This window comes from Pseudorca crassidens, chromosome 18 (genome assembly GCF_039906515.1).
Source record: "Pseudorca crassidens isolate mPseCra1 chromosome 18, mPseCra1.hap1, whole genome shotgun sequence".
Taxonomy (NCBI): Eukaryota; Metazoa; Chordata; class Mammalia; order Artiodactyla; family Delphinidae; genus Pseudorca; species Pseudorca crassidens.
The window spans coordinates 32161965-32186540 of NC_090313.1; the positions used below are offsets into that span (position 1 = coordinate 32161965).

At 39.3% G+C, this 24576-nt stretch overlaps 1 protein-coding gene across 7 annotated transcripts in view; it reads left to right on the forward strand.

Annotated features, from left to right (window-relative positions):
• KLF12 (KLF transcription factor 12) overlaps positions 1-24576 on the forward strand; it is a 448013-nt gene that overhangs the window by 188943 nt on the left and 234494 nt on the right. For 5 of the 7 annotated variants that reach the window (XM_067713501.1, XM_067713499.1, XM_067713502.1 and 2 more), the window contains one exon: positions 13068-13157. The exons of the other annotated variants lie outside the window; for them this stretch is intronic. In XM_067713501.1, coding sequence (XP_067569602.1) covers positions 13068-13157 — 90 coding nt within the window. The remainder of the gene's footprint in view (positions 1-13067; positions 13158-24576) is intronic. 7 annotated transcript variants of the gene reach the window in all.

Consider the following 24576-nt stretch of genomic DNA (forward strand, 5'->3'; position numbering starts at 1 on the left):
GTCCGGTAGGCATGGAATGAAATCCATATGTGTAGTTATTAATTTTCTACTAGACACATTAAAAATTTTAAAAATAACGTTAATAATATATTTTATTTATCCCAATGTAACCAAAATATCATTTCAACATGTAATCAATTAAGTTAATGAGATGTTCTACATTCTCTTTTGCATATGAAGTTTTCCACATCCAGTGTGTATCTTATATATAAAGCACCTCTTAATTTGGACTAGTCACATTTCAGCTGCTCCATAGCTGCATATAGCTAGTGGCTACCCAGGCATCATAGGTGTAGACTGTGTGTATCCTAATGGAAATGAATTTGTGGTTTGCTTTCCAGCATGTTCTCCCACCTTCTAAAAAGAAGTCCTTCTTTTATTCCTGTGACTCTGAATCAGCAGTGAGATGCTCTAAGAACCTACTAGCCCTCAAAAATTTTCATTTTCAGGAGAAGACACCCTTCCTCTTCTTCTTTAGCAGGGACATTGTGGCAGTTTAATTTACATAACCTTGGTCATGACTTAAATCTGTTTGGTCCGGTACAACTAGATGGAACTAACTCCTGTATTACCACAAGGGTATATTGAATTGTTACTTAAAAGGTAACATTACTAACACAATTGAGAAAATATAGACAGGTTTATATTTCAGTTCATAGTCAGCATATTCATTTAGGTGATTACAGTTTCTTACTTTTGGGGTTTTCTAGGCTAATTTGGTAGATACTCACTGGCCATGTCTAGGAATGAGGTGAGAGATCTTCCTTGAGTTGTTATATTAATATTGAAATCCCTATAGGTTTCTTTCAGTTGCCGTAGATTGAACTAATGAGCAAATTCTTGCAGCTCCTTTCTGGAATTTTTGCCCTTGTTTAGCGGGAAAATTTGTATATGCAGAAAGAGGAGAAGAAATTCGAACAAAATAGTAAAGCCATCTTGTAAAATGTTTCTCATTTCCCAGTTAGGTGTATTTTAAGGTAAACTGTAAATATTCTTTATAATCAGATATTATTTTCTTTTAATATTCAGGTTGTATCTATACTCTTGGGCAATATAATTCAACAGAAAATTAAGATTCTTTTCTAATGGGTTCATAATATCAATACTTATAAAATAGTGCTTCTTAGATGGGGCACCCTCCTTTGCTTCTCCTTCCTCTGCCCCTCTCCCTTGACATTTGTCTATTTCTCACAGTTTTTTTTTTCTTTGCCGTACCACGCAGCATGTAGGATCTTACTTTCCTAACCAGATATCAGACCCACGTCCCCTGCATTGGAAGCACGGAGTCTTACCGCTGGACCACCAGGGAAGCCCCTGATGGCGTTTTGGATTGCCACAACTGTGGGGGTGAAGGAATGTTCCTGGGATCTAGTTGTAGAAGGCAGGGATGCTGCTGAACGTCCTACAATGTACAGGACAAGCCCCCAGAACAAACAACTATCTGGTCTAAATGTCGTAGTACAGATGTTGAAAAGCCCTGGTCTAAAAGAATACCGGAGTTATGACAATGGACTTCCTTAACAGAACCTATTTCCTCTCTCTATGAGCAGAATTTAATTTAGACATATTGACTGTGAAGTAGCAGAAAAAGGTAATAGAAACTTCCTGGATACAGTAAGTTATACAGATTGAAAATTATACTGTTTCTGGTTTTATGGGGCAGGTTTATTAAGAGGCTGGAGGAAGTAACAAAGCCTGAGTAAATGCCCTGTAATTATTTAATTCCTTAATAAAAAGTGTGCTTCAGATTTCTGTTGGATAAATTTTCCTTTCTGAATTGCATTGCGTCGCATTTTAGAATTTTAGAAGTACCGCTTATGGGAAAAAATAACCCTAGATTTAATTTTTCTACACACACACCCCTTATAGAAATTCTAAGAAGGCATAAAGATGGTTGATAAAATGAGGGAGGTGCAGAGATGGGGGAAAGTCATTCAGGGTGACAACAGCATGGGTAATGGCATGGCGGTGTTAATATCAGTGGCATTGTATTGCCCTGAATACAGACAGATTTTAAATTTTTAGCCCCTTGGATTTATTTTACCTCCCATGTAGTTTTTCTGGTTTCCTCAAATAATTTTGCAAGTTTTCCACAGCTCAAATAACAGGGCACTCTGTAGGTATCTTCTCCTACAGAGAATATGTTGTAGTAGTGAATATCTTTCTTTAAAACAGTGTATTTGTGGGTAATCATGTGAAGGGGAACCATAGAAAAGGCTTTGAGCACTGCATCAAATAACATTTGATTGCTAGGAAGGGCTATCAGACACTTCACGGCTGTGCCCGGCAGTCGGAGAATATTAACTGTCCTAGAGATGTCCATGGAGAGGTGAGCTGGGTCTCTGTTATTGGTGTTCATCCTCACAGTTTTAAACAGATAAAATAGTTCACTGTTGCCATGCATCATGAGAAATATATGTTAATTGTGTAGATCAGTCTTCTATCAATTCCTTTCATTAGTATTTTTATCAAATCTGCCATTTCCATTCTAGTTCTATAATAGTTCACATAGAGAAATCTCACACATAAAACCAAGAGGGTTCTGCAAAGAGTCAAAAATCAGATTAGGACATCCATTCTTAAAAGTAAGTTTAGTAGAATGGGTGAAATAGTATAACCATTACTACTATTAATTAAAATTACTTAATATTAACAATTAATATAAAATACTTTGTGCTAAAGTATCTTATGTGCATGAACTCATCAAATCCGTAAAATAATTTTGTGAGATAGAATGTTATCTGCATTTTACAGATAAGAAAACTGAGACCATGAGAAGGTCATAACCCATGTTATGGGCCCATGTTCTGGGCAATATTCTATTCTAACTTACACTTCTATATAGTCATGAAAGTGTACAGAAAAAAAGCATAGACTTGGAAGATAGAATGCTTTTAAAAAGGTAAAAGATAAAGTTGTCAGAATTCTTGGAGATGGTATTGGATAAAATGAAAGTAGATGTGTAATAAATAGCATTGCCAATAAAAATGTCAAATTAGTACAGGATTTGGATTATACGTAAAATTTAATTATTACAACTAAAGAGATCATTTGGGGAATCTGGAGAGATCACAGCTAGAGGTGGGTATACTTGGAAGCTGACAGATTACATTTTGGGTTGAGCCAATGCATTTGGCCATTTGGCAGCCAACTACTAATGTCTTTCTCCACTGCAGTCCCAGGACCCAGAGTGTTGAGGAAAAAAGAGAGGGGAAAGGCCATTCCAGTGATGTGTCTTACATGATTGTCCAGGCAGTGCAAACAATTGCACCTTTGTATTTTTGATATAGTCTTTTTAAAGCACTTTTGTTACACCTTTTAATAACAGGACAAATACTACCTAGCACTTACACATGCTTTGACTATCCTTCTTAGGTGAAATAAACTGTAAAGGTCATTTGTTCTAGCTTTACTTTTTCAAAACATACATTTAAAACCAGTATCATGCCTAGGGTTTTCAAGGAATGTGATATTTTATATTTGTTACAAAATCTTAACTAAATAATATGTATAAAATAGGAAGGCATTGAATATAAGACCTAGTTTACCAGTTTACATATTTTTCTGGCCACTGAGGAGACCCATGAGGTTGATCTTTTCTTTTTGTTTTCATTAAAATAGTTCTAACTAAAAAAAAAGTTAACTTGGATTTTTATTTCTCCTCAAAATTTTTTTGCATATTCCCAACTCTTCAGTGCTATTTCTTCAGGCTGTACAGGAGACACATATTCAACACCTCGTGTTCTAATAAGATAATCCATTTTGGGTTTGATAAGGAGCCACTTGACATCATTGTAGGTCAGGAAAGGTGGAAATATAGGTCAATAGTCATTTCCTTTGTTTCCTACAGAAAATAAATGACTTTATTTTTGATAGTAATCTTCATTGTCTCCAGGCACAGAGGACCGGTGATGTTAGTTATTTCATTACATATTCCATTCAGTGTTCTGCATATTTTTTTCATTACTATCCAAATGACTTTTCATAAAGGGAAACAGCGATGAATATGTTAATGTACAATACTCTTAAACTTGTACTTTGGCAAATATTTATTTTGTTTTAAGTTTTGATAACCATGGAAGTCTGTAAAATGATAAATCCCAGGAAAAATGATAATGAAGACAGAGTTAATTCTTGTCTTAAAAATGCAGCTAAGAAGATGACTTCTTTATTTATAGTTTTTTCCTTATTTCAACCAAACCTGTGTTTCCAAGTTTGAATGAATTTGACTCTATTAGTATCTGTTATAATATTCGAATGTACTCAGCTTGAGAGGAATTTTCTTCGATGCATAACAGATCCTGAGTAAGCAAAAATGTATTGAAATTAAACAATATACTGAAATATTCATGTATCTCAGAGTGCAATAGGTCCTTTACGGGATATTGGAGGAATATATGACACGTTTGGCTTTTCCTGCTGGGCTTCCTGCCTCAAGCTTCATGTACAACGTAGAAAATCAGTGCCATCCTTGACAATCCTCTCAGCTCTTACCCCACACTTCCTCCTTCTTGTCAGTCATCAAAAGCTGTTCATGGGCTTCCCTGGTGGCGCAGTGGTTGAGAGTCCGCCTGCCGATGCAGGGGACACGGGTTCGTGCCCTGGTCCGGGAGGATCCCACCTGCCGCGGAGCGGCTGAGCCCGTGAGCCATGGCCGCTGAGCCTGTGCGTCCAGAGCCTGTGCTCCGCGACGGGAGAGGCCACAACAGTGAGAGGCCCGCGTACCGAAAAAAAAAAAAAAAGCTGTTTATTCTTCCTGTGTACTCTCTCTCAAATAATTTTCCTCCTCTTTATTCCCACTGCCACTGTTTTGGGTCAGGCTCTCCCCAGCTCTCCCCTGAGTTGTTGCAGTAGCCTGTGAACTGGTGGCTCTTCCCTCTGCATCAAATTCTATCTGTTTATAAGCCATCTTCCAAAGCAAGTCCAGGGCTAGCTTTCTAAACACAAAGCTTAAACACATTATGCTTTTGCTTCATGATGCCCCATCACCTGCTGTGTGATACCCAAACACATTTCTTTCCCATTTACCTCAAGTTTTCTTGGGATAGGGAATCTTTCTCTCTTATTCACTTGGGCCCCTAGCAGCTAGCCCATTGCAGGCGTTAAAGAAACATTTTTGCATGAATGAATGAATTACCATAACATATAAGACCTTTTGCCCCCTAACACCAAGTTACTTATATGGTCTCATCTCCAGTTTCTCCTCCAATAAATCCTGTGTTCCAGCCACATGAAATCCTTTATTACTGTTCACAAACATGGAGAATTTCATTGCCCTACGACTTTGCTTATGCTCTTCTTGCCATCTGTTTCTCAACAATCAGTTATATCACCTGGGTCAGGTGAACCCAGGGAATGAACTGATTTTAGATTTATTTACATTTATTCTTTCATCAGCCCAGCAAACATCTACTGAGCACATAGCATGTGTTAGACACAGTTATAAGTTTGGGGATGGGGACTTATGAACAAAAAGGCAATGTCATGGCCCTCCTGGAACTTACATTCTAGTGTAATAACAGATAAAGAATTTGTCAGGTAGTGATGAATACAAGGGTGGAATCGAATATAGAGGCCTGGAGGAGAGAGCATTTTTCACATGGTTGAGATGTACCCTGAGCAGAATGGTGGAAAACAGGGTTGGGTAACTGGTTAGAGGCACATTGGGTAAATAGTTAGAGGTACCCACTATAGGACAGGGTAAAGACTCCATAATGACCTTAACACCATCTCCCTTCAGTGTGTCTGTGATCAGCCTGCCTTGCTGCTCCCACTTCAGCCCTGGTTCCCAGCCTTTTGATATAACAGGAGCTTGAAGTACACTAGCCAGAGTGGCTTGGACACTTCTGGGCTCATCCAAACTTTGCAGCCAATGTCAGAGTACCGAGCAGTTGAGAATCTCTATCCCAGGTAGCAATGGAAAATAGGTATTAGCCCCAGAGTTAGACTGCCGATCATTTTCATAACCTTGGGCAGATTACTTAATCTCTCTGAACCTGAACTTTCTTGTCTGAAATGGACGTAGTAAAAAAGAAAAGAATGAAACTCTGTAAGTTTCCCCATTTTGTTCACTGATGTTTCCTAAATAGCGAGACAGTGCCTGGTACTCAGTAGGTATTTTTTGAATGAACGAGTGATATAACAAATGTAAAGCCCATGAGACAACACTTGGTACGTAAGTGTTTAGTAAATAGTAGTTACTGTTATTATCATTGTTCGAATATGGTTATGTGTATATTGCTATTATAATTGTTGTATAATTATTTTAAAAATTTTGAGATCCTGTGGTCATATTGTGGTTGTATTGCAAGTGTAACTGTCCATGTGTGGGTCCTGTGTACTGCATCGGCCTTTCTGCCCAGCCTCCTGGTGCCTGGTTTTTGTGCCCATGTGTGTGCCTGGGCTTGGGCACGTGGCTAGCTCTCTGATTCTTGTCTGCATCTGTTACCCACTTCTGGCTTCTCCTGGGGCTAGGCACCCAGAATTAGTTTCAGCTAGCCCTGCTCCCTTCAGAGAATCTTGTTTCTGGCTTCCTTTTCCAGGACTGAACTCACTTCTCTCTTTTCTTTCTCATCCTCTTTTTTTGGGGGGAGGTGGGAGCTATAATTGACATATACTGTTAATAGAGTCACCATGCTGTACATTACATCCCCATGACTTATTTATTTCATAAATGGAAATCTGTACCTTTTGACCACCTTCTCTCACTACACACACACACCCCTGTGGCAATCACCAATCTATTCTCTGTATCTATGAGCTCTCTCTCTCTCTCTCTTTTTTTTTTTGGTATTGTGTGTGTGTGTGTGTGCATTTAAGATCTTACATCTAAGCGAGATGTGGTATTTGTCTTTCTTTGTCTGACTTATTTCACTTAGCATAATGCCCTCGGGGTCCATCCATTGTTGTTGCAGATGGCAAGACTTCCTTCATTTTTATGACTGAATAATTCCCTTATACTTTACCTGACATGCAGACCACTTGTTAGCCCATCCTGATACCGGTTCCTACACATTTGATCTCTCCCTGGGATGTTAATATCTGTGCAGCTGAGCTGAAGTTTTGTGCTCCCTCTCTAGGGTTTGGTTGGTGGTCAGTTGGCACGTCTCTTGCCATGATAATTGCCTGATTTTTTGACCTGGTTTCTGTTCTCCAGTCCTGGCTCTGCCCGTTACCTCCTGTAGTGCCTCATGGTTCATGAATGCGGCACGGATAGAATGAGATGACTGCCATAGCAGAGACCCGTCACTGCGTGTTTAAGGAGAAATTTGGCCCGCTCATGACCCCCAAGTGTGTGCAGCTCTTCAGAATATGAATGACAAAATAATTTTTATTACAATCTGTATTAATGCTGGGGTGGAAGACTTATTTAGAAGCTCAGTTGACATTTCTAAAACTATTAGTGTAAACGATCCATTGTTGTGCTAATTTAGCACTTTACCAACATAGAAAGCAATGATTCTTTTTTTTTTTTTTTTTTTGCGGTACGCAGGCCTCTCACTGTTGTGGCCTCTCCCGTTGTGGAGCACAGGCTCCGGACGCGCAGGGTCAGCAGCCATGGCTCACGGGCCCAGCCGCTCCGCGGCATGTGGGATCTTCCCAGACCAGGGCACGAACCCGTGTCCCCTGCATCGGCAGGCAGACTCTCAACCACTGTACCACCAGGGAAGCCCGAAAACAATGATTCTTGCTATCAGGAAAATATAAGTTGCTGCATTGCATGTGCAGTTTTTACCAATTCTTATGAAAGACACAGTTCCATGTTTCAATGTGAGGTGATTATGGAAGGGTTTTGTTTTTGAGACTGATGACAGATATTTCAGAATAATGTGTATATGGATCATTGAAACCACTGAAGGGGATTTAAGTTGCAAGTCCCAGTAGGTCTATAGTTTGGATTCTAGTTCTCCCAGTAAAATATGATCATCAGTGTGATATCCACTCTCCTGTGCTGCAAAGCAAGGGAAGATGAAAGCCTGGGCCAGAATGGCAAAGTCAACATTTCAACTGATACTTATTTTGTACCATCAGAGGTACTTTAATTACGCATATGCCCTCTACAAAACTGACTTACCAGTGTGAGGGTATGTGAGTTTAGAAAAATCTAATTTTACACTTAATCTAAGCACTTATAAATTGAATGTGAGGCCCAAATGTATCTCTTTTGAGTATAAAAGGTCGAAGATGAAGTTCCTGTATAATCCAAGTACTTCAAACTATTGTGAAAATATCGCATGAGCCATCTAGGATATGAATATTTTCAAAACACTGGGTAGCAGATGAGATTACCATAGATTTTTCTGGATGTTGAACTCAGGATGGGACTGACTTGCTAAATTAATTACGAGATGTTTCTAGGATAGGAATGTATAATCTTATCAAGCTAAGGAAATATGTTGAAAGATTGATTTAAAGAAAAAAATAAGTGAAATAGCTTTGAAACCAGGGGCTTATTTGATCTCTTATTGTTATTCTCCAAACTGTTGATACTCACCGGTGACCAGAAGTTGCGCATTCCTTTCAGTGACTAAATCAGTTCAGCCCTGAGAGGAGCCATCGACTGAGATTCCAGAGCTCCTCTGTTGGGGCCTTCAGTAAGGTGCTCATGTTTTTTTCCACGTCGATTTAGGGAGCACACAGAGGAAGATGGAGAGAGAAGGAGAGGGAGAGGAAGGGAGAGAGGGGTTTAGTGGTTGGGAGCTTAGTTTGGTTGGGCTCAGGCTCCTTTGGTTTGGAATCGAGCTGCACCACTTACTAATCGTGTGACCTTGGACAGTTTAACCTCCTTGTGTCTCAGATGCCTCATCTTCGGATAATAAAGCCTTGACCTCTTGGGTAGCTGTAAGGACTGAATGAGTACACGTCTCTTAGCACAGGGTCTAGTCCATAGTAAATATGCAAATAGTAGGTGCTGTTATTATGTTTGTTAGCAAGATAATAATAAAATGGTAGCTGTGTTATGCTACCTATTGTTGCATAACAATAGATAATGGAAACTGTTGGCTGGGCATAATTCTAATCTCTTAGGTGTGTCGATCCTTATGAAGAGCAGGGATTCACTCATTCTTTTGCATTTCAGCATAAATTTGGGGGTAGTATAAAACACGTATGTTTTCTCTGAAGAAAGGACGTATTGGTTGAACTGGCATACAGGCTTAGAAAACAATTGTTATTTTTGTTGGTTTTTATTGTTGTTATGGTAGAAGTGAGTCAAGAGAGGGGAGAGATTGACTTCTTTATGACGTGGTTTTCAAGCAAAAGGCGAATTTCCTTATAATCTGATTCTTCTGCTTTTTCTGTAGGAAAAAGTACTCAGAGGATGATACTTTTAACCGGTTGGTATGCCTGCATTATAACCCGTTAAGAATCTTTTCCGAACATGCCTTAATCAGCTTGATGCAGTGAATCCTGAATTGCTTCTCAAATGTCCCTTTGATCACTGTTGAACATAACACGGGTAGGGGTGAGGGCAATTCATATTTTTCGTTACCTGTAGCCAAACATGGAGATTCAAGATGGAAATATGTTTAAGTGAATATGTCCTGTATCTTGAGAACTCGGAACAAATCCCAGTAGATATTTTTGGCTTATGAAGGGAAGCCTTGTTGAAAACTTTGGTCTGTTGAATGTTGACTAGCTGGCTCTTTATTACCCCACCTGTGCAAAGTGGATGACGCACAGTCTGGAGGAGGGAGAGGAAAGAGACCTGCATTCTGGGAGTAGGAGGGCGGATTGTAGTAATTGCCCTGGAAAGTCCCCCCCATTCTATATTTTTGTGAGAGAGGATTATTGAGCATCAGTCCTTTTCCTTCCTGCAGGTTCCATTCAACATATTGTGAGATGCTAGGATTGATGACAGTTGTGTTTACATGTACATGTATTTCCGATGTATTTGTGGGGAGGAAGGTGATCTCCACGTCTTACCCTTCCGCCATCTTGAAGGTCTCTTGACAGTTGTGTTTATACTGCTTTTGACTGGGAGAGCTACTATCAGCTGGACTGCTGTGTTGCCAAATCTTTTTTGGGAAATAGGAGTATCCAGAGTACCGTTCTCATCCAGTGCACGTGTAATTGATCAACAGCCAGCTAATAAATCTGATGATAATTTGTCTGTAATTGATACAGTTTACTCATAAGAAATAAGTAACATAAGTGTATAGATACGTGTACATGAATATAAACACATATACATAAATTATGTAGGGTTGTATAATATCAAAATATTTGTTACAACATAGAGAGTACCATGTTACTAAAATTGATGACTAATCTTATTTACCTCTTGGGAATCAACTGAGCTATTGGATTCCCCAGCAAATGCGTTTTGATCAAGATCACGACAAGATATGTTTGACAGCAATTTCAAATTATTAGAGTTTATTACATATTTAAAGTCTGAAGTCCGTTGAGATTGTATGTATCTGATTTTTAGCTTAGAGAGATAAATCTATTGATATTTTGTTCCAAGGACTATGTCCTCAATGCTGTATAATTACCATGTGCTCCGTAAAAACCACACACCTTCTTGGATGGTCTGGGATATGGTGTGATGCTCGGCCCTTCTCTTTAGGCTAAACAAGGTCAGAATCAGGAATGCAGAGATTAATATGCTTCATGTATATACAGTATAACTTTCAGGCATATGTACTGATCGAATCTGCACTAGTTGCAAGAGTTTAATAATTAAGGATTGGGTTCCTTAGCTGTGAACATTGTTATTTATGGTGTTTATTATGGGTATGCTACGCTGATCCTGGAAAAATCAGGGAAAGAGAAATATTTGCCGGGCAAACTTCATTTCTTAAAAAAATGCTTGAAAATGTGTTTAATTATTTCACTTTTATAGGAAACTGAAGTGTAACCCTGTCTTTAACTATCTAGAATTATTCCAGTACAACAACAACAAAAATTATAATGAAAACAGTGATATTTAAATGTACTAAATAGCATGTGAACCCAGTCAGCTTTTTATGATTTATCCGTTTTTAACTTCAAAGACTCTGGTTAGCTTGCATTTTTTTTTTTTAAATGAATGGGTTGATCACAGCCAGCGAGGAAAACGGCTGAAGTCTATCAGCTGTAAATTGGTACAAAGCACTAAAAGGGACATTAGCCTCTAATCAGATTCTAACAGTTCATTAAACCTGCCTTTCCAGAATCGCTCTTTGTCTTTTCCCCTCCTTTGCAAGGCATCTTCTTCCCTTTCCATCTGGGCAAGACCTCCTCCGGGGTAGGAAGCAGTATCAACTCATCCTTCATTGTCTACCAACCAAACAGCCTACGGGAGGCTTCGTTAGGGTGGATTCCATGCTGCTGTGAAAGGCCCGGCAGTTGAGGGCTGCTGGCAGCAGGAAGGCTTTCCTGAGGTTGGGAGGTAGCAAACCAAGCTGGCTGCTTCCAAGCATGGAAGCAAGTGACACATTGGGATTTGAGGTCCATGCCTGATATGCAAACAACCCACCAGCCTCCGCGAAAGGATTTTAAGCTTGGAACAAATGCACTGAGCTCACCAGTAATGCCATAGTTCCTTCTGTTCTAAGCTATTAGGATGCAAAAATCCCCCCCCCCGCAAAATATGGACAAGTCAAAAGCAAACATGTAAAAACAATGATGTATCCTGCCAGTTTTAATAATATTGTACATTTCTAAGAGAGGAACATGACAGTAATTTTTCTTCTTTTTATTACCTAACAGACTAGGTAGCATGGATTTCTAAATGCTCATTAGTTAGCTCTAGCGTAAATTTGCTTTTTCTTCTTGCCGTTGATTTCTCTGAGCAAATATTTGTGATAAGAAGCCCCATACATTTTATTTCTCAGAGTATTTTTCTTAAACAAAAAGGAGAGTCAAGAAATGGGAGAAATAATTAGAGCTTCACTATACTGCACTCTGTTGGTATTATTTGGTAATAAAAACGTTTAATTTATGATGTGTTGAAGTGAGAGTTGTTTTTATTTAACTGTCTGTTGGGGAGAAAAGCAACTCCATGAATGGCGAAAACCTGAAGGTTTAGAAGTGATATTTAACCTTTGTCACCATGTAGGCAAAACATTTAGAAATGTCTCTTTCTTTTAATAAGACCACCTTAGTGTCATGTGGTTACATTCTATAACAGCAAAGACACTAGTCTAAAAACTCAGTCAGACTTAGTCATTTTAATTTCTTGGTTTAGTCAGTGTTTGAGGGTAAAGTTGGCATTCTCAACATATTTTAAAGCAGGAGCCTGATTTTGGCCTGAAGCAAGCACTGATGTGTGGCTTTCTGACTCCCCTTCCTAGGTTGTTGACTTCAGAAAATCCCCGAAGCTGTGGAAATTAGTCAAAAAATAACCCTGATTTAATCTTTTTATAGATGTTTGAAATTCTGTTGCACCACAATAGAAGTAAGGTTTTCCCTTCAAGAGGTGTTAAATGGAGGCAAACATATACTGGAACAGAAACCAAATTGTCGTTTATTCTTTGATTATGACTTCAGCTTAAGAATTCGCTCTTAATCCAAGACTTATGTTAGTTGTTTTTAAAGCAGATGTTTGCCGTTGAAAGGTAGAAATTTTCATTTGATCAGATATACCATGATACCGGAATTCACTCTCCAGCATTATAGTATCTTGTATTTAAAGTTATTTCCACTTTGACAGTAGTATGAGAGTATATAAATTATTTTGATCTGTCTTTTCCTTTATGGATTTCTGTATACAGTACAACCTCCAGAGCTAAGGAAGAAAGAAACTTGCCTGGTATTTCCTTCCACGATTGCAAGTGTGATGAGTTATTCCGGCCCCGTATAAATTAACGTAAGGTTGCCTTACTTCAGTTTATTACCGTCTGACCTCCAACCCAGGGGTCATAGAATCAGACTGATTAATTCAAGTTCTTGGTCATTATTTCAAATGAAAGTTCAGCATGGGGGGATAATTGGCTGTGCTGATGTTCTCCTTTAATTATACTATATTGTTAAAAAATTAGGTTAGCAGTACTAAATGTACTACAATGAAGGCAGACTCTACTAGCTGTCCTCTTCTGAACGCTTTATAGCTGAATTTCCCTCTCTCTCTTTTTTATTCTCAGAATATCAACACCCTTGAGAACAGAATGTTAATGCTTGATGGGATGCCGGCAGTCAGAGTCAAAACAGAGCTTTTGGAATCTGAACAAGGGGTAAGCAGAAGTTTCCGACGATGCCCCACCCCCTTCTCTTTAAGAGAGTGGCAGTGTTTACCTCCAGAGTGTTCTAAGGTTTGCAGAACACTTCTGATTTTTCACTTGCTTCAGCTTTTCTCTCTTGAGTAAAAATCATCTGAGACCATGGTTGATTCTCACCCATTTGCAACCTCAAATATTACTAACTTAGAAAAGATAAGTTCTTGAATTTAGGAAGGCATAGTGACCATACGGCTTTATTTAAATTGGTGAATGTTTTGGAAAACTAATTCAAATCCAACTCGCAGAGGAAGAATTAAAAAAATAAGATGGGACTCTAACCTCAATGTCAAGGTAGTTTGGTTCTTGCTAAGTTAGGAAATAACAGAGTACAGTTATGGGAATGTTACTGTTTTGGGATGGATTTCTCTTTTTGACATTTGTTTTTACCGTTTTTTATAGTTGATAGTGAGTTTGAAAAGCACATAAAAGCAAAAGAAAGCTTATTGAGCAATAACGTAGCCAAATTGACAGTTTATGGCTACTGAAAGTGTAAGGACTTAAGAACACAGCTAGATTTTTTAAAACGATGTGGGTGATTTTATAATTGTTAACATCTATAGCTTCACTAGTAAAAATCATAATCACCGCGACGTGATTCCTTGCAGCATTGGCTGACCACCTTTTGTATTTAAGGGAGAAAGCACTGCCTACCTGTCTTACTAAAACAGCATCACAGAGACGAGTACACGTGACCGCAAAAAGGACATCGATTAAATATATATTTAATCTTATTTGTGTATCCCTTATTCAAAAAAACCAAAACAAAACATTAGCAGTGTTTTGTAATTGAGCAATCAAATTTAAGTGTTAATAAACTCTCACTCTTACAACAGTCAGTACGCATGAGTTCCTCTGGGACCCCATTCAAGAGGTTAGGATACTGATGTACCAAAATTATTTTGTAATGAGGACACTCGAGGGCAGGGATCTCGATGGTTGCATTTAGAGGGTTCTCCAGTAACGTCCCCATTCCTGAGCGCTATGTGGCAGGGTGTATGGCATCTCATGATATATTTCTCTTCCGTGTAAGTCAGTGTCTGAAACAGACCCCCATCCCGTAGAGCATATCATTTCATCTTTATGTTCAGCGTAGACTGTGGTAGCTCTGAAATGCACATTGTGGAGTATGTCAACCGAGAACATAACCCCACAGTCTGCGTGACATAATGACTGAGTCACGGAGATTCAACCCCAAACTTAGGCAGTAGAGCATCATGAAAGAAAAGACTATGTGTTGGTTATTAATAATTGCTTGTTCATTGTAGACAAACCTTTAGAAAAAATCATGTGTTCACCTGGATTTTCTAGCCTGACACTCATCAAGTTAAACTCTATATCCTCCAAACTAAGTAGTTCTTTACCTTTGTTTTCTTAACCAAACCACAGAAGGATGTGTTTTATTTCTTAGGAGTTCTGTTTTCTTAATCTAAATGCATTAGCATCAGTTTAATAAAATAAATTCCTACATACCCCGTGTTTAAGTTTAACAAAACATACAGACTGTAACATCTTATTTGGTGAAGGTAGCCTGATGGAAAAGTGAAAATGGTATGTTTCACAATGTCGCTTTTATTTCACAGTATGTTCTTCCACTTAAATAACAGTAAATCTGTTCAAATCATACATGTTGGAGGGAGGCAAAAAAGTACAGAAAACCAGTCAGAATATGTTACCTGGGCTATTAGGCAAAGCCAGGAATAGTGCATTGTTGTCACCAGTCCTGGGAATCTGTAAGAACATCTAGGTACTTCTCTCTCCTTTACTATCAGTTTTAAGGTAAGGTTTGCATGAAAGGTTTAAGTATACAAAAAACAAAAGCCAGTATTCCCAGGGGTTTTACAGTGTGAATAAGAAACTCATGTCACATTATTTATAGAAAGTATTTTTCTGTCCTCAAATAGGGACAGGAAAAATTGTAGGTTCTAGGTTTTACTTAATGCCTGTTCATTAAAATCCGTTTTCTTCTTTGTGAATGGAGCCGATTGGTACTTTAACCCTAATTTAGAATGTGTGTGTTGGAAGGGAATAGAAACTTCATTTTTTCTTTTCCTTAGTCTCGTATATACTTTTCTTAAGTATATGACACGCAAACTTTTGTCCTCTTTCACAGCAAAGCTTTAAGAGAAGCAGACCACAGTGTTGAATGAAATGTATTATGATTTAACTATTTATAGAATACAATTAATTTGTACTTAGTCATTTGTAATACTTTAAATCAACTCTTCTTTAAACAGCTGAAATCTTGAATTTTAGTGAACTTTATTTTTCGTCCCTTTACTGGAGCTTTTTATTGGGGGTGATGGGATGGGTGATAATCCTGTGTAATTTCAGAATCTCAGAACTACTTTTAGATAAGGAGTGCTAGAATTCTGAAGATTTCTTGATTTCCATCTTACAGAACTCTCCTCATTGAGTATTAAAGGCTGTTTGCAGTTTGATTCTTCATAAGAAAATGTGAACATATTGGTGACATTAAAATCATCGCATGTGTGATTATGGGCTTTTGAAAAAGATGAGATGTTAGTTACAGTGAACAAAACATTATAGAAATGTATCTGTGCATCACAACAATGAATGGGAAAGCCTGAAGCTTGCGCGTTAGTGGGATTCTCTAATCACTGTGGAAACCTAGTTCTGAGACTCTTCCATCAGCGTTAAGGGGAAAAAGAGTCAGTCTGCCTTTCAGGCTACAGGCAGTATTGTAAAGATCTGCTACTTTACATGGACCTCCTGTCTCAGGGCACCATGAAGGCATCTGCTCCTTCCCTCTTTCTTGTCATAAATAGTCCCTTAGGTCTTCGGCTGTCAGCTGGTCTCTGCATGTGCCCCCTCCTCTCCAAGGAATTCAGGACTGGATGAGCACATTTCAGAGCTTAAAGAAAGACTGTGGAACAGGCCGAGGTTGGCCACTCTGCTTTCTCTTCTCTGAAAAGTTCTGGCTGCCTTGCCTCTTCCTCTAAATAGTTCCGTGGTGTGTACGTGGCCCCATCTCTTTAATCAGATTCTAAGCTCTCAGAGGGCAAGAACTATTCCTTGTGTTTTTCTCATAGTTCCTGGCAAGTGCTCAGAAAATACGTGCTTTATTAAACTTGTCCAGGCATTGTAACTGGCATGGTGCAAAATATGAAACTAGTCAATAGCTGCTTATAAAGCTGCTCTGTCTACCTCATAGGGTTGTTGTGAACATAAAAATAAAAATTGGAAATATTGGAAATAATAGATTCCCTTTGGTGGCAGTCTTCATCTTGTAGCCATGTGAACTGGATGGATAAGAGTGGCTAATTCAGCCCGTCTCTGTGTGCCTTACTTCTCTTTGGAACCCTTAGTTTTGTGGTATTGAAGTCGATCATTGTTGCAGTCTCCTGAAATGTGACCTAAGTTTTCTTCAGGCTTCTTGGTGATACAGCGCATGCTGCCGCGTGGTCCGTGGCAAGGTCATGTGCTCTTGTGATATACTTCAGGGGCACGGCGTGGAGTGACTTTGTCTGTGACCTTTGGTGCTTGTGTCCTGCTGTTCTAAGAGCTTCTCAAGTGTGCTCTCAGCCTTGGGATGTTCTAAGGTGTTATTAAGCCCAGGACTAAAGCAGGAAGAGGAATGCTAGAATTTGTAAACCCAGAGGTAAGGTGGTGTGCAGAGAACAGGCACCACCTCAAAGACATAAAACGTGATTTTATTCCTGGCCCTGCAGCTCCCTAGCTGGAACGGCATTGGGAAGGAACTGCCCATCTCCAGGCCTCTGTGTCTTCATCTGTGCAGTGGGGATGTTAGAGACGAGACCTTCCAAATTCAGTCTGACGGTCTTTGATTCTGGTCACAGGCATGGAGTGAGCGAAGGCATTTCCAGTGACGAGTCTAAGAGTGATACTGCAGTGAAACTGCCTGTGTGTGGAAGTAGAAATGCACAGACTTTAAAGTGAGACAGACCTGAGTTAAGATGCTTCCTCAGCCGTCTCTGTCCACCTGTTCCTCCTCGCCTGGGAGGTGGAGCGGACCATCCAGCCTCACAAGGGCCTGACTGCATGTGGTGGGTGCTCAAGAAATGTTCTCCTTTTGACGAACAATAGGATTATAAAGGGCCCCATTGCTTCACTTTCCATTGCTGCAGTTCTCATAGGTACTTAGTAGAGGTTTCAACATCTGCATTAATTTATAATCCTAAGAGAGGACTTCAGGTAAATCTTAAGCTTTGTTTTTTTATTTTAATTTTTATTTAAGCACATCTGGAGAAACGTTGCAAATTCTGCTTAGATTTTATCATGTAAAAAAATAGAATGATGGGGCTTCCCTGGTGGCGCAGTGGTTGAGAGTCCGCCTGCCGATGCAGGGGACACGGGTTTGTGCCCCGGTCCGGGAAGATCCCACATGCCGCGGAGCGGCTGGGCCCGTGAGCCATGGCCGCTGAGCCTGCGCGTCCGGAGCCTGTGCTCTGCAACAGGAGAGGCCACAACAGTGAGAGGCCCGCGTACTGCAAAAAAATAAAAAAAAATTTAAAAAAATAGAATGATGAAGCCAGAAATCAGTTATTATTTTAACACAGAAGTGATACCGCTTGGTGTGATAATGCTATTTGGCCATAATTTTTAAAAAAGGAGTCTGAGTTCACATACTTTAAAGACTTGTTGGTATATTTCCAGATGAAATAATTCGATGGCTGGGATTTGCTGCAAAATAAAAGGGGAGGGTGGAATGGATGGGGATAGAGATGCAGTAAGATTGGTCATGGTTCCATCATTACTGAAGCTGGATGATGGGTGCAAGAGGGCTTGTTTAACTCTTCTGCCTAATCTTATATATGTTTGAAATTCTTTAAAGTAAAATGTTTAAAAAAGCTCTCTCAATAAAAATATGAAAAATACGTAGGCATCAGAGGGAGACGGGAAAGAATCATTCCTCACTCAGTCACCCTCGCTCTTCGTGTTCTAAGGCCTGAGGGGTCTGCCACAGGGATGGAGCGGACCTGAGTCCTTCCTCCAACCACAAGGGTGTTGGAGCCCTTGGTTTTTCCTCCTCTCTCTCCTCTTTGTAGAGGCAGGTGAAGCCCTGATCCGCGGGCTTGTAGGCACAGGGAGGTGGCAATAGCGTGGCTGAGGGAGAGAAGGAGATGGGATGTTCTGCCCATTTTAAGTGTTCCGAGCAGTTGGTAATTGGGTGATAAAAGACCCCTCTGTGTTACACAGTGGGAGACGGCCTAAGGTCGCTTTACCACAGCCCGGGAGCTGGGGAGGGGACAGGTATGGCGGCGGATAGGTATGGTTCCATGGCTTCCTAGCAGAAAATATCAGCCCTGGTCGGACCAGAGATCTCTGAGCGCTCTAATTTTAGAGGTAGGACAAAAGAGAATAATGGTTCTTTCCCCTGGAGGCTTGCAGTGCTTTTGCAAACCGTTCAGTAGGACATTCATAGCAAGGTGTTGAAGACATTTCTGTATCAAGGAGAAGTAGCGCCGTTAAGGCGACTATATTGTCACGTCCTTAAGAGCAGAGCTAATGCTTTTTGTTTCTCGTTATTCCTCATCCTCCCAGCGCAGGGAACTGATGCTTAGGCAGAGCTCAACAAAGAGCGATCAATTCAGATGCTCTTTATTGTAAGTGGGAGCCAGTGTCAATGGCAGAATTGAGATTTCGAGACAGGTGCCATTTTGGAAAAGCCGCCAATTCTTAGGTTTGATAAACAAAGAGAAACAGGTGCAAGTGTTGTAGCTGAACCTACATGTATGCTATGCAGTGCTGATTGGAGACAGGCAGTTACATTAAAATTCAGTGGCTTTAGAGAAAAACACTCCACAACACGTCTAACTTCTTTTTCCTCAGTAAACCACTATGTTTAACTTAACATAGAAGATTTAATATACATTAGTGTGTCAAGGCTTAGTAAGACAGTGTTACTTTAATGACTATCAGACGCGCACGAGAAGGCATTATAAAAATGCCACTTGCATTTCCCTTCCACAGTGCCTCATTATTACCCCCTCTACCTTGGGAACAGGGGCCAGCATAGCTAGTAAATCGGTAGAATTATCTTAGACATATGATGTTGCTTATCTCTTAATATTCTCTGATGACCCACTACTTGAGATCTTTTGATCCGTAGTCCAGTCTTTGCATGTCACTACCTGGCTTCAAAGAAAAGCATACGCAGAAGCTACGTTATTGCTAATACAAGAAGACCATTATTTTTTTTAAAAGCAGGAAAAAATATCTGCACTTGCAAAACTCATATTTTAGGGAAGAGCTGTCCTCCTCTGTAGAAGCAGAGTTGGACTGATTTTAATAATGTCAGAATGGCCAGTAAATGTATTAATAGAAAGAATTGAAAATCAATGAGCTGTGATAGTAATTACAGATAGTACCCAAGGGAAATATAGCAGGCAGCCAGACCCTTTCCCTCGGGGCCTGCCCTGGGCAAAGCTATGAAGCTGATAATTCTGCCCCCTTTCTTTCCCATTAGCAATGTACTTTCTCCTTCAACTTTATTCCCTTCCGCCTGCCATCCAGACACCCTTGACCCCTCTGTGCAGTGTTAGTTCTTGGTATCCACAGATGACCGGTTCTAACTGCAGTCGTATTAATTGAGGAGAATGTGAAATGCTATTCTTTCCAAGCATTATTTGCATTTGCACAGGGTCAGTGCTTTGTAAAAAGGAACATTTTTTTTAAAGAAATTTCATGCTCTGAGTAATCTTGATTTGGGGGAAATTAACCTTTCCAAAATATTTCAGCTTATGAACGATCGTGTTCTCCTTCATGTACCAGTCTTTGTAGTAGAATCAGGAAAAAAAAATCTGGAGCATGAGGTGTATATTTCTCTGTGTCTAGGTGTGTTTTCTTATACTAATATTTATATACTGATTCAGAGTCTATAAAGTGCCTCACAGAAATATCTTATGTAGCCCTTGGAGGACTTTCTGCTCCTGACTGTTAGGGATTAACTGCTATGGGTATCAACCTCCCACCATAAACACTAGAAAGCCAGACAAAATACATGAAATGTTTTTCACGTATTGGACAATAGGCAGTTAAGGACTGTGATCCTTGGGACCTGGGACGAGAAAGGGGGTGATGCTACTCTTGCCTCAACCTCCTGCCTGGAGGCAAAGAGGGAGGGCGGACCCAGAGAGGGTCTAGCAGTCACACCGAGCTAGGCAAGCAGGGTTTGGAATTTGGAGAGGTCAAGGCAATTAATTTTTAAAGAGAACAATAACAGAGAGGACGGGGTTGTACAAAGAGAGGGCTCTGGGGATCTTCAAACTGGTCCCTTTAAGGGTTTTGCTAAGTAATGATCTGCCTGTGTGAGGAGGAAGGCAAGGAAAGGACAAGGATGGCAACGGGTGGAACGATTCTTGGATGTCACATAAAATTCACAGAAACCATATGGGAGAGACCTCTTCATACATGGGCATTTGGTAGAGGTCTCAGAAGGGCCACAGCTTAGTAATAGAGCTGAATTAGTTCCATAATAGTCTGGTCTGGACCTTTCCATGACAGAAAGGATCAGACTGATCTGCAGGTTACTTAGTTGTGCCAGAACAAAATCCAACAGTCTCAAAGGAGGACAGATCTAGCCTTCAATAATGTAAAAGTAACAGTGTCGTGGCATTTAATCAAAATCGATCATATAGAAAAAAAAATTTAAAAGCTGAACAGAGTCTCAGTGACCTATGGAACAATCCCAAGTTGTCTAATACATGTACAATTGGACTCGCAGGAGGAGGGGAGGCCAGAAAAAATATTTGAACAAAGAAATGGCTGGACATGCTCCAAACGTGATGAAAACTATAAACCCACAAATCCAAGTTCAGCCCCAAGCAAAAGAAATCACGCCAAAGCATATAATAATCAAATTGCTGAAAACAGGTAATGAAGAGTAGTCTTAACAGCAGCCAGGGGAGAAGGAGGAAATATACCTGCCATACAGTGGAACAAAAATCAGACTTCTTATCAGACACCATTCAGGGCTGAAGAAAGAACTTCCTTAGGTAGCGGTAAAAGGACACTAGGTAGGAATTTGGATCAACACAAGGAAATGAAGAGCACTCAAAATGGCAAATACCTAGGCAAATATGAGATTAAAAAAAATTTTAGAAGAAAAATTGCTCAAAGCAAACATAATAACAATACATTATAACATATATTGAAGGAAAATGAGTAACAACAGTAGCACAGAAATGGGAGGATGGAAGGAAGGATACTGTTGTGTGTGTGAAGAGTTGTGGTATCATTTGAAGGTAGTCTGTGTTAAGTTAAAGGTGTAACGCTGTAAATCCTAGAGCAACCCCCCTACACACACACACACACACACAAAAGAAAACAACCAGATAGTATCTAATAAATCAATGGTAGAGATGAATTGGAAACATTTGAAAAGGTACTCAACTGTATTTAAAAGAGAGCAAGAAAAGAGGAAAAATGAACAAAGAACAGACAGGAGAAATAGAAAACAAATAGCAAGGTAGTACATTTAAACACAACACCTTGATTATTGTGTGAAATGCACATGGTTTAAGCACTTCATCTAAAAGACAGATTGTCAGATTGGAAATAAAATAAGACGCAACTACATTCTATCTACAGGAAACTCCCTTTAAAGATACAGATAGGTTAAAAGGAAAAAGAATCAAGAGTAGTCAAAATTATGAAACAGAAAATGGAATGGTGGTTGTTAGGTGGAGGTGGACATGGGGAGTAGTTTGATGAGGAGAGAGTTTACATTTTGTGAGATGAAAAAACTGTAGAGCTCTGTTACAACAACGTGAATGCAGTTGACACTACTGAACTGCACAGATAAAAATGGTTAAGAGGGTAAATTTTATAGTATGTATTCATTACCACAATGAAAAAAAACATTTAAAACCCCAGGGAGCTGATGTTTACAATTGTCCAAGGGACAGTTTAGTATGGATTACTAAACTGAATGGCTGAAGGAGAATTTCAGCAGAAATTGCTTCAGGCAGTTCAAATGGGAAGTGACTTTTAAAAAAATCTGTTTGTTATAGCAGCAACTATGTGTGAGTAATGGCCCTGTTTTTACTTAAAACGGCCGCTTCTTAAATGAATGTTGGCTTTGACAACACCCTTCTTCTGACTCTGGAGGAAGAAGTTTTATGTGAAAAGTGAGGTTACAGTTGAGGAACCAGGCAGGGGTTGTTATGAGTGCCAAGCCTCTGAGCAGCTGAACATTTAAGTATAGCTTGTATTCAGCCCTCCATATCTGGCGTTCCTCCATATCTGTGTTCCGCATCCGCAGATTCAAGCAAGGTGGATCATGTAGTATTTACTGTTGAAAACAGTTGACGCGGAAGAGGACTCATGCTGTTCCAGAGTCAGCTGTGTCTGTGTTTAGTCATCCCAGTCCTGTAGATTGCGGGTCCTGTCGATCATCCAGATCAGAAACGTAATTCTTATGTCTGGTAACATTTTTGTCATTGAAAAATTCAAATATATAAAAAACCCATCGAGAAAAAAATAAAAGGCATGATCACACTACCTTGAAATAAAAGCTGTTAATAGTTTAGAATTTTTTCTTCCAGGAAATTAATAATTCTGTAATAGACATTCTTTTAAACAAACAAAAAGTAAAAGGATAGGAAAAGATGCATCATGTATACACCAAATAATTACAAAAAAACAAAACTGCAGTGCCTGTATTATTATTAGAGAAAATAGACTTAGGGACAAGGGGAACCAGAGATAAAATAAAACATCTCATAATATAAGAGAGTCAGTTCATTGAGAGTCAATTCAACAATCCAAGTTGCTTTTTTACCTTAGTAAACCCTTGAGTCGATATAATATTAGCCCTATTAGTCATTAAAATTGCAGAGATATTGTACGTCCAAGGTCATATCACCAGTAAGTAACAGGCATGTAACTGGAGTTCATGTATTCTGAATCAGAATCTTTTCATATTGCAAGCTGTCCTTGACAGTATTATAACTAGTCATCACATTGGAAATGATCTGATTTCAAATAATTTCCACTACAATATTAATGTTTAAGAAAAATTTTAGATCTTATGAAAAGTTTTAATTCAGTACTCCAATAAATGCAGGTTTACCAACAGAGGTTCAATGCCCAGTGCACACAGTACCACGAAATAAATATGAACTCTTGGGCTTCCCTGGTGGCGCAGTGGTTGAGAGTCCGCCTGCCGATGCAGGGGACACGCGTTCGTGTCCCGGTCCGGGAAGATCCCACATGCCATGGAGCGGCTGGGTCCGTGAGCCATGGCCGCTGAGCCTGCGCGTCCGGAGCCTGTGCTCCGCAGCGGGAGAGGCCACAACAGTGAGAGGCCCGCGTACCACAAAAAATAAATAAATAAATAAATAAATAAATATGAACTCTTGGAATCTCTCTTTTACCTTAATTACATAGGATTAAAAAATATTTTACTACTTAGTGTATGTTTGTTTTAATATAAAATAATGTTTTCAAAAGTTTAATAGTAAGTAAAAATGTGCAAAAATACTCCCTACTCATCACATTGGCAAAATTTTATTTCACTGTGTGTCTATCAATTTTAGAAATCAACAAATTGAGCAGAGCTGACAGCACACATTAGATGCACCTTCTAGAAAACTCTGTCTCTCTGTCTTAGTATTTTGAGAACCCAGAATTTCATAAATATGTAACATCAGAATGTCAACAGTTGTCTTTTTTTTTCATTGCTTTACAAATTATGTCAGAGTCATCACTGAGGAAAATATATACTTTGCCACCAAGGCACATTCGACCTGGTGATAATTTTGATCAATTTAACGTCTTGCTGAATGGTCGTGTCTGTGGCCTGTGGGAAAATGAATTTGTCTCTAATCTGCGGGTCAGTCCTTTTTCTTCTCTTAAGGGCATATTGTCCGGAGATTTTCTTAACGAAGAAATATGTACTTCTCGTCAGTCATAAATGAGCTGTGAAGTTCAGATGACTCATAGTCTCCATGACCAATTCTATTTCCACTTTTAATTTCACTGTTATGCTCTTGTCATGACTAATTATATCTTTTTCAATAAAGCCAGGCAGATAATGATTGAGATTATTTAGTCTTAAAGCCTATATCTGCTAAATAAGACAATCTTATTGTTCTTTACAATTAAGATAAAGAATGTACTGTTCTTAGGTTCGTTTTTTAAAGACCTCAGTTATATACTTTTTTTACCTTCAGATTGAAAGAAATTAATACAACTGTGGGTTTAAAATCTGCAACTTCCCTTGGCTAAGTCAGTTATAACAGGGTAGTAGAATAAGTCTCTTGGGTCACTTCAAGTGATAAATTTCATATAAAGATGAGTATTCAAACCATTTACAAATGAATCATCAATATATTACTCTATTTACTGAAAAAAATAAAGAGGCAAAGTGTTTGAGGTGAAGTATTTTCTA